The 10,680-nt window shown below is 47.5% G+C and overlaps 1 protein-coding gene across 4 annotated transcripts; it reads right to left on the reverse strand.

Annotated features, from left to right (window-relative positions):
- Positions 1-1,347: 1,347 nt before the first annotated feature.
- Positions 1,348-10,314, reverse strand: ZBTB18 (zinc finger and BTB domain containing 18). Of its 4 annotated transcripts, XM_073899904.1 has the most exons (3): positions 7,660-7,791; positions 4,545-5,232; positions 4,295-4,432 (listed from the first exon to the last, which is right to left on the reverse strand). In XM_073899904.1, exons 1-3 carry the CDS (start codon positions 7,670-7,672, stop codon positions 4,423-4,425), a joined length of 711 nt encoding a protein of 236 aa, XP_073756005.1. In that variant the 5' UTR covers positions 7,673-7,791; the 3' UTR covers positions 4,295-4,422. The 4 variants fall into 4 exon arrangements, with proteins under 4 accessions (XP_025733585.1, XP_073756004.1, XP_025733583.1 ...); XM_025877800.2 differs by lacking the exon at positions 7,660-7,791 and adding an exon at positions 10,146-10,314 and having other exon boundaries at positions 1,348-5,232; XM_073899903.1 differs by lacking the exon at positions 7,660-7,791 and adding an exon at positions 7,795-9,335 and having other exon boundaries at positions 1,348-5,232.
- Between the last annotated feature and the right edge of the window lie 366 nt (positions 10,315-10,680).

Genomic DNA, 10,680 nt, shown 5'->3' on the forward strand with positions numbered 1-10,680 from the left:
ATAATGCTCCTCATTTTAAACTAGATGCTAGTCAGTGAAACTAAATTATAACTCTCAACATCTTCAGAAAGTTTTGAGGTACTATGACCAGTTACTACAGGAAATGAGAACACAAGATGCACACTGCTCAACCCCTGCCCCACCTCCAGCACTTTTTTAAAAATAAGCTTGTAACTGCTGAAGAAATAATTTTGTGGAGCTCATTATACATTCCCCTTTCACATGAAACAATGTTTGGTTGGTTAAAACCAAGTGTGAGTTGCATGTGATAGAAATCCTGCTTCAACAACAACAAAAAGAAAAAAAAAGGAAATGCAGGGATTCCAAATAGCAAATTATTGATTGTGCTCTATGATTAAAGAAAAAAAAAATCTTTTTGGATTCCCATCCAAAGCCACCCGGGAGCTCATGAGTATATTTTCAAGCTCTGGACCTTACATTCCACTTCTTCTATAGAAGTTAAGAATATTCACATCCCCCTAGGCCATGTAATATATAAACGTGTTTTATTTGATGGTAGTAATGTAAAACTCTATCTTCGTATGTATCTTTTTTAAGGGTGTAAGTTATGAGCAAATATGGATCTGAGGATCTACAGACACTCTCTCAGGTCTGTGCCCTCCCTGGACCCTGCAGGCTGTCCTGTCCAGCGCGTATGTGTTCTTCCTGTGAATTCCTTCCATCAACCAGCAGTGTTTTCTCATCCTGACACACCCAAGGAGACCATCGTGAAGTTGGATTGCAAAAATTAGGGTTCAGAGTCCTCGTGATTACGAATCAAACTTTGAGAATTAAAAGTTGGGAACTTCTGAGCTCGCCCAGCAAAAAAAGGATGCATATAGCCAATCTTGAACAATCGAATGCCTGCTAATTTGATTGCCTAGAATTCTAGTCATTAGCCAAGCAATCTTCCAAATTAAGACATCCGGTCTCCTTCAATCTTCCACTTACACCAGAACACAGAAGAACAGATCTGACCCATCAACTTAGGATAAAATTACCCATGAAAATGGCTTGGGGTGTATGGATGAGTAGCTAGTCATACAGCATTATTCGGAAGAACCCAGGCTGCCACTTGGAAGTTCTGTAGATTCACGGATTGCTAGGGAATTACCTTAACATTCTTGATCTAGGTTGTAGAAAATGGGTCACATTTTAGAAACGTGCATTAGTACCTCAAAGGACTGAAAGCCAAAATGTTTGCACATTTCCATTTGAGTGAGTTGAGGCATCCTAATAATCTCACAAGCTCCGGACAGAACTGATATTAAAAATAAAGACGCCACGTACAATACATACTTAGGATCTACGTAGTATGTAATCATAATTAAAATAACGCACACAAGGTTCTCAGTTCATATAATTTATTGCAGTTAGCACACAGTTTAAAAATTCACCAACACACCAATAGTACAAAACTAAACAGCATTATAAGTTATTCCCCCCTCAGGAAAATAAAACATACTATGATTGTCAAAGCTAGATGTCAGTCTAAGTTTTAGAACAAAGGAAGAATGTGAAACTAATAAAAGGAAAAAGCAATCACTCACAATGACCACAAAAAGAAAATCCAAAAGAAAGTCCGTTTTCTCAGACATTGATTGTCTCCTCTAAATTAATAAAAATTATTTTAACATAAACTGTATTTAAAAAAACTAGAAACTCTTCAAGTAACTAAAGATAATGCTCCAAGGCCATTTTCACAGCTTTTTTTTTTTGTTTGTTTGTTTGCTTTAAATGCCATTACAGCCAAATTAACACACATTTGACCAAATATTTCCAAAACAGTCCAGCAACACACAATGGAGTTTTCCATTCAGTATCTTAAGCACAAAAATAGGCTATGTTTACAGTAGTTAAGGCGATCAAATTTTAAACAAAAGCAATTAAAAAAAAAAGGGAAAAACAGCAAACGTTTTCCATGCTACTCCCATAGACCTTATTTGTAAGTGCAAGACAGGAAAACAAACACTGTGCAAAATGCTTTTGCCCTGCGTGCTGGTCATTAAAACCACACTGGGCTGCAGCCTCCGCTGCCCCATACACATAGTCTACTAACCCCCTTCCCCACCTTCCCCACGTCAATCAAGGCAGTCCAGTCCTTTCAGCCCGGGGCTTTTTCAGTCCATAGAATCTTTTCATGAGTTGGGGGTGGGGGGAGTGGGGGAAGGATGAAGGAAGGGGGGGAAGGGAGACAGGGAGGGGAGGGTAAGGGAGAAGGGATGAAAAAGAGAAGGGGAGCCCCCCCAAAAAAAAGAAAGAAAGAAAGAAAGAAAGAAGAGAGAGAATGACCTATTGTCAATTTGTGCAGTAGTTATTCTAAAAATGCTCAACTGGGCAAATGTGTACACCTAAACTTTTGAGCCGGCATGGGTTTTGTGCAATTAGAAGTTTGTTATAAATGCACACTGCACATGCAAATCTTTAAGCCGTTTGTAAACATTTATATTTTCCTTGTTATGTAGCGAAGTTATCAATTTGCAGCTTAAGTTTTTATTCAGCTTAACAGTTTCAACTTAAAGACAGTGGGAAAGTCAATTTAAATTATATAAAATAAAAATAAAAACAGTGCATTTACGTTCTTCATAACACCAGTTTTTTCCCCAAACGGTGCTATTTTTTTTCTAAGGAAATTAAATAATTTTAAACTCACTCGTTAAAGTTATACAATGCAAACAAAGACAAAAAATATATTGAAACTCATGCATTTCTGTAGCGTTAATATTTACTTTTCAAGACTCAACTAAGAGCATCAACACAACCTGTCAAGTTCTTTGACACCCCCCCAGCCCGTGTAATCAGTTACAGTATACAAGAACAGTAATTCACATTTTTCAACACACAGTTCAACACTGCTGAAGCTGCAATATCCTTTTTCATCCCAAGCAAACCTTCACAAAGACAGCGTCCCAGTGATCCCAGTGTACTTTCAGAATTTCTCTCATTGGGAACCGTCAGAAAACCAGAAGTTGCCACAGAAAGTTTTAAGTCAACTGCTTGTTTAAAAATAGATAATCCAGCATTTCAGAAATTTTCCATTTGGGTCTAAAAGCATTCAGGTTTCCAACAGCCAGAAAAGATTCATGCAATTTTGTGACATATAAAGAGGCTAATAAAACTGGAGGGAATTTCTACTCTGAAAAAGGAAAAGAAACAAAAACAAACAAAACAAAACAAAACAAAAACCAAAACAGAAACACAAAACCAAAACAAAGTGGGAGAGAGAGAGAGGGGGAGAGGGGGACAGAGAGAGAGAGAGAGAGAGAGAGAGAGAGAGAGAGAGAGAGAGAGAGAGAGGAGAGAGCGCGCTCAGAAGACAATGCAGTGTCGACAGAATTAAGCCCTGTGAAAGCATCTTGTGATAGGACGAGTTGTTTCAAAGGTTCTTATTGGCTTACTTCCCCTACCCCCTCGAAAGAAAAAGCCCTCTCTAGTCTCCGACTTGCTCCAAAGTCTCTTTTACCAGAATGCTAAATTAGTGAGAGTCTCATGCTACTCTAAAGTGCAAAACCGAGTTAACACCCCGACGATTTAGTTCCAGGAAACAAGGCTGCTTTTAGACCGTACCACAACTAGATAGAGATCTATGTATATCTATGTATATATATATATTATATATATATATATATATATATATATATCTATAAAATTATTTCCAGAGTTCTTGCGAGCTATCTTCTAAGGTCCAGTCTCTGACAGTGGGCAAGCTCAGGGCTTCGCTTTTGACAGACAAGGAGTTCACCAACTCACAGTGGAACTTGCGGATGTGTCTGTACAGGTCCCCCGACTGCGTGAACCTGCGCTCACACCACTTGCAGGCGTGCGGCTTCTCGCGGGTGTGCACCACGGCGTGGCGGCTCAGGTTGTGCGAGTACTGGAAGCTCTTGCCGCACTGCGTGCACGTGTAGGGCTTCTCGCCCGAGTGGGTCCTCTCGTGACGCTTGAGCGTGTACATGCACGAGAAAGTCTTGCCGCACAGCGAGCAGGTGGGCACGTTGACGTCGGCAGCCGGCTTGCTGCGCAGCCCGTCCTGCTCGCGGAAGTGCGTGCTCAGGTGGATCTGCAGGATGTGCGGGCTGGGGAAGACCTTGTTGCACAGCGGGCACATGAAGATCTGGCCGGCCGGGCTCAGGATGTTGGACACGTAGGGCAGCAGGCTGCTCTCCATGCCGCCCTCCACCGGGCCGCGCTCGGCGTCCGGGGTCATCATTTCGTCGTCGCTGGCTTTGTCCTCGCGCTCGAGCTCCCTCAACACCGAGTCCTCCCTCAGCGGAGCCAGGTGCGCCGGCTCATACTGTACCCTGGCGTTAGTGCTCACACTCTCTTTCACAGCGCTATGTTCCATGTCATAGTCATTAGTGCCAACATCGCTCTCCTCACAGGAAGCCTCTTTCTCCACCTTCACCTGCACCAGGTTGCTTCTCAGCACGTCCTGTGAAGAGAAATAAGAGCTGTTCAGATTTTCAACTCCCGAAAGGCTGGACTTGACAGACAGGTCCAGCACACAGTCAACATCTGCCGAATCCCTCACGGAGGTGACAGACCTCTGGGACAAAGACTCTGTCGAGCTGCAGGGGCTGGCTACTGTTTTTCCAGCTGCTGTGGCGTGTGGCTCAGCCTCCCCGCCAGCCGGGGGGAGGCCCGCGGAGTCGGAGGGCAGGCGCATCCACATGTTCCCAGGCTCGGCCGCCAGGTCCCTTTTGCTGGGCAGGAGGTTCAGCTTCTCGTCTTCGCCCTCGTCTTCGTCACTGGGCAGATCGCCTGCCATGCGGCTGCTGCCGTCGGAGAGGCTCTCGACTTTGTCCGAGCAGCTCGAGGCGTCTTCCTCCTTCTTGGTGCTGTCTGCCTCCGTGGTGGCTTTCTCTTTCAGCTTCTTTTTGCAGACTTTGACAATGTCATACATGTGGAGATAACTGGCAGCTGCTAGCACGTCCTCAATGGGCAAGTCTTTGAACTGGAGTTTCCCTTCATACATGAATTCAAGCAGGAGAGCGAAAGCTGGGGCTGTAACAATGTCGCTGTTCAGATGAACAATGTCTCTTTTGTCCAGCTGGTCCTTGTAAAAGAGGTGGAAATACATGCTGCACGAAGCCAGTACAGCTCGGTGCGCGCGGAACTGGGCATCTCCCACCAGAACAGTGCAGTCACAAAGGAAGCCTTGATGCCTCTGCTCGCTCAGACACTGCAGCAAATGCCTACTGTGGTCTGGAAACTCCATACTGTCTTCATAACCTGCGGAGAGAGACACTTCTCGTGAGAGCCCGCTCAGGAACAACTTTTCCAGCGCTCTAGTCCTCTAGCCCCCGCGCGCACACACACACACACAAAAGACAGTGACAGTGATTCGGCTCAGGTCGCCGAGGTACCCGTCCCTGCATTTTAATCAGGCGTATGACCCAGGGACTACCAGATCACTCGCACAAAACCTAAATGCGACAAGAAAAAAAAGTGCCCTCTCCAAACTTCCTCGCCCCCAGCCAAACGGTCCCTGATGCATCTCCACCTTCCTGGAACTTTTAGTGAAGTTTCAAAAGCCTTCACTTCATGCAGTCTCTTTCTGAGAAGAAGAATTTAGCTCCCTTTCAGAAGAAGTGAACCTACTCATCAAATTATGTCCTATAAAACCTACAAAACAGCTTTAATTTCAAAGGGAACAGCTCATAGAATGAACAAAGGAAAGTCCCAAACACATTCTGGAAGATTCAGAAAACTTGTTCAACCGTCCTTTTTATTTTATTACTTTTGATACATGACTGCACTTAGAAAGCACAATTTTAGCGCGCGCGCACACACACACGCACACGCGCGCGCGCACACACACACACGGGCTGAATTGAGAGGGGGGGAAAAATGAAATCGCATAATTAGCCCAGAAATTAGCAAACAACTCACTTTTAAAGTCAGAGTGTTACAACAACAAAAGCCCTGTGTATAAAAACAGATGTTAATGCCTTAGGATTTGCAGGTATGGCACACATGTACGAGATCAGAAAGAACTACACCAACAGATGGAAAAGATCATCTTTACTATGAACAAATCCAAATATTTTTTAAATGAATTGAGAAAAAAACTAATATTTCTTTGTAAAATCTGTACATCCAGAAAATCAAGAACCAGAAGGGCTTCACTTAACTCTGAAAATTCTCATCTAAACTTTGATCCGTTGAAAAGCAAATGAATTCCATACCAAAATTATTTCAAACTTTTAAACGAAGGCATATCGTATTCAAAAGCTTTACAGGTTCAACATCCGCCCCCCCCCACCCAAAGCCTTGCTAGAAAAAGAGAAACTATTTTTTTTTTCTGACTCTGCCTTACCTCATGCAACAGAAAATACTTTGTTTCAATAAAACTTGATATATTTTGTTTTCCCACTAGCTTCTATTCTTTCAAATATGCATCGCTGCCCTTGTTTTCTGGTGAAGGAGGGTGAGAGGGACGGAGAGGAAAGGCGAAGATGTACAAAGGGTCAAAATTCAACTGCAAAATTCAACTCCTTAAAAAAAAAAAAAAAATCAAGAAAACCCCACTTCCCCTTTCCTGTGACCAGAAGCAAGGTTCCACACCAAGCAGCTCAGAGAGTGCACTGGGGAACGGACACATAGCGATTTAATATTCCAGAAATTACCTCCCTTTTTCCCCACTTTGCCCAAGATGGACTAAAACTTTCATCCTAGCCCCAAAATACCTTCCGCACGATGCCACCGCTAGAATAAACCAAGATTTACAATACAATCACTTTAAGTGCCCCACAGCTAACATCAATCCTAATCCTTGAGAGGGCTAAAAATAAAGATTGGAGGGCAGCTCACAAGGTAGCCGTGATCAAATTAGGAGGCTGAGAGGACAGAGAGGGACGGAGAAGGAAGCTTATAAACATCTGATCCAGCGGACTGTGGCCATATGGCAGCTGCTGCCCAGATAAAGAGATTAAGAACAGAGGAGTGCGATTACAGCTGTCTGGCCAATTCAGGCAGCTCAAATCTACAAGTTCTAAATTAGTCGCTAACACAAAAACTCCTGCAAATAATTATTGTTATGCTGAAATAAAAGCTCTCTTAAATATATATTTGAAAGAGAAATGAGGAAACCAGTCAAACTATTCTCCTGGGGACAAAAGTGTTTTTTTTTCCCCCATTTTAAAAAACCTTCGGTTTCAAAAGCACGACAGCTGTATGTTTCAGCAGTGCTGCTGCTGTTTTGAAGAATAAAGTTTCACAGTGGAATTAATTACACAACAATCTAGCTTCTTAACCAGAATAATCTTCTCATATAAGTTTGAATGCTGGGTTCCAGACAGTTTACTGTTTCTCTCCCCCCTCCACCCCAAAAGCAAAAGGAATCTAAATAGCAGTGAACAACCACAAGAAGCATTTTAATCCAAAGTGATCTCAAAAAGCAACATTTCAAAGCCTTTCTTAACATTTCAAAACTTGAAATATTTCTGTGTATTAAAGTTATTTACTTGCCTGAGCAAAAGGGATAAAAATTAAAACTAAACAAGCTCAAGACTTTCAACTCCAATAAGATGTTCATTTCATACTCAGTTTCATATATTATTCCTAAACTGGGTTAGAAAAGTAATGTGATTTTTTTTAATTAAATAAACAAAACACCACAACAGAAATAGGCTCAATCTAATCTCTTGCTACTCCTACCTTTAGGACACATAAACCTGATTAAGTCCTTTCCTCTGAGTCTCGCTGGCTCCAGGTCTGTTACATCGGTGGAAAAAAAGCAGACTAAGAGAGACAGATGCAAAGTGGAGATGATGTTAGAGAGGAATAAGATACCTTCTCCAGCACAGATCCGCACACACTAACTCCCTGTCTGTGTGTTAGAATAAAAGGCTGAGGGATGGCAGGCTGTCAGCTGCTCTGACATCATGTTCAGATGGAAATGCTACCTCCAGCTGTGCTCCCTTTAATGCCATATGCTACTCCTCTACACTCCTGCCACCAGCTCTTTCTTAGGAGAACTTTTCTCTTCTGTTAGTATAAACAAAATACTTCAAAGTCTCCCTTTTTTTCCAAACTTTCTAACAGAAAGAAATGGAAAAACTCAGCATATGGAGTTCTACTGTATTTATGGAATAGCAACACTTCTGTCTCAAGTTGGTGGACTGGCTTACACACTGACAGCACACTCAAGCCACGGCGCTATTCAGGAAATCCACATTCACTTTTATTCAACTCCAGCGTTCAGTTTCAAAGGCAGCTTAGGGATATTTTTAAACCAACCCAATTGACATCTCCAGGCCCATTTCAACATTCTCATGGTACTTTCATTTTTTTTTCCTGCCGAGATAATGGCATACGTGTCTCAGAATGCTGGAAGACGAAGCAGAACTATTACTCCAGCCCAATTCACCTTATGATTTTGCTCTTGTCTTAACTGCTCATCTCCTACTACCTTCTCAATAAAATTTCTCACATTGCCAGTTAATGCAAATTTCAACTCTCAGTATCAACAAGGTGAAACTGCACTTTCTGAAATCCTGGAAAGTACTTCAGTTCAATGAGACGAATTAATAAACTGATACAACCTGCTACAGCCACTTACAATGAACGCTGCACCTGCATATCTGATCTGACTCTCCGCTCAGAAAAAGCAGAACTCTGTCTTCCCCTTGATCTGTGTCCCATAACAATCTTTTTGGGTCACTCTGTAATGTTTGATGATCACAGGAAAACCTTTCGGCTTTCAGTAAGGGGGGGGGGCATGTCTGGTAAGTTTGAGAACTTTTTAGCTCGACTTTGTGGATCTTTCCTAATGGCTGATGAAATCGTCCAGTAACCCGGGCTGGGCTGACCAGTGCCCTGCAAGGTGCTGCGACATCTGTGAATGTCAAATACATCTCCACAGACTCTGGGGAGGGTGAGGCGTAGAAAAGGCCTGAGGCGCGAGTGTTGCAGCCCTGGTGATCACCACTCCGTCCTCATCAGGAAACCGCGGCAGAGTTAAAGAGTAACAAAAACCAACGTCTCTGTCCTGTCCTCGCTTTGCCAGTCACAAACCTAACTTTCTCTAACTTCGCGGTGAATGACATAATAACGAACGCCTATTCTAGGAGGCACTCTTCGGAGCTACATTCCTTCTCAGCCACACAACCTATTCTCCACAAATGCCCTCGCCCCATTCCAATATATCAGACATTAATCACCCCATTTACCCAGTGGGGTGGGGGGTGAGTGACAGTTTAATGATTCCCAAGCACCGCAATGGGCCAGCGACTCCCACCCCACAAATCAACCCCTTCACAGTCTTGCTACCGCGGGGTCCAGAGAGGGTTTGCGAGATTGGGTTTTTATTTTTTCCAAGGGGTGGGGGCGAGGGTGCGGAGTGGGGGGGGAGGGAAGAGAAGAAATGCAAATCTCCACCTAGTTCACCGTGCATAAAACACACGGGGAAAGAGGAAGGTTAAACCACAGGGAAGGAGGTGGAGGGCGGAGAGCCGGTGCAGCAGGAAAACACCTTAAACAGCAGACGAGAAAACAGACTCGGGTCACGGCAACAACAAAAGAAAAGTCGTAAGAAGAAGCCCGCGGGAGGAGGGTGGCTGCTACCGCCTACCCAACGCCGCGGCGCACGAGCCCCCGGGGCCTCCCGGCAACTGCACCAGCCCGGGAGGGGCCCCTCCCCCCGCCGGCCCCCTCCCCCCCCCACCCCGGGCGCCACTGCAGCTGCACCGGTCCCCGGAGCCGCGGCCGTCCCGGGCGCCGCTGCAGCTGCGGCGGCTCCCAAGCCCCCTCCCCCAGCCCGCCGCCCTCCGCACCCGGGAGGCGCCGCCGCAGCTGCACCGGCCGGGAGCCCGCCCCGCGCCGCAGCTGCACCGGCCGCGGGGGGAGGCGGGGGGAAGAGGGTTGGGGGGGCGCGGCGCGGAGCCGGCGAGCCCGCACCCCGCCCGACCCCGCAGCTGCGGCGGCCCCGTCCCCGCGCCCGGCCTCCCGCAGCTGCGCCGCCCCCCGCCGCCCCAACCGCTCCAAGCACACAAACTAACTCCACTCGCGGGGGCGCCCCCGGCCCGGCCCGCCCTCCGCCCGTCCTGGCCCGCCGGCCAGGGCCGCACAGCTGGCGCCCCCCGCCCGTCAGGGGGGCCGGGCGCGGAGGGGACGCCGGGTCAGGGGCCGGGGCCGAGACTCACACGGAGCGGCCCTAAGTCACCGCGTCCCCGCCGCCGCCGCCGCCGCCGCGTCCTCCGCCTCCTCCTCCTCCTCCTCCCGGCCGCCGCCGCCGCCGCCGCCGCCGCCGCCGCCGGACTTGGTGGGCTTCCTCCTCCTCTTGCCCCCCTCCCTCCCGGCCCCCCCGCCCCCCAATCCCGGCTCCGTCGCCCGCTCCCCCCTGCCCCCTCCCTCCCTCCCACCCACCCCCGCTGGCAGCCGGAGGAGCGCGGCGGAGCGAAGAGGGCCCCACTCTCAACGGCTCCCCATGGCAGCAGCCCAGCGGCGGCCGCAGCCTGCCAGACACAGCGAGGGAGCGAGCGAGGGAGCGAGCGCGGAGCCGCCGGCCGGGGAGGGGGGGGTGGGGGGACGGGGGGGCGGGCGGGGGAGGGGGAGGGGAGGGGGCGGGAGGACGCACCACGCACGCACGCGGCGGCGCCGGCCAGATGTTCCCCCCCTTGCCCAGCCTCGGTCCGCCCCTCTCCTCCCCCTGCCTCCCTCCCTCCCGGCGTTGGGCCT

Source organism: Callorhinus ursinus, unplaced genomic scaffold, assembly GCF_003265705.2.
Source record: "Callorhinus ursinus isolate GAN/ISIS: 27379988/994484 unplaced genomic scaffold, GSC_fseal_2.0 scaffold13, whole genome shotgun sequence".
NCBI lineage: Eukaryota > Metazoa > Chordata > Mammalia > Carnivora > Otariidae > Callorhinus > Callorhinus ursinus.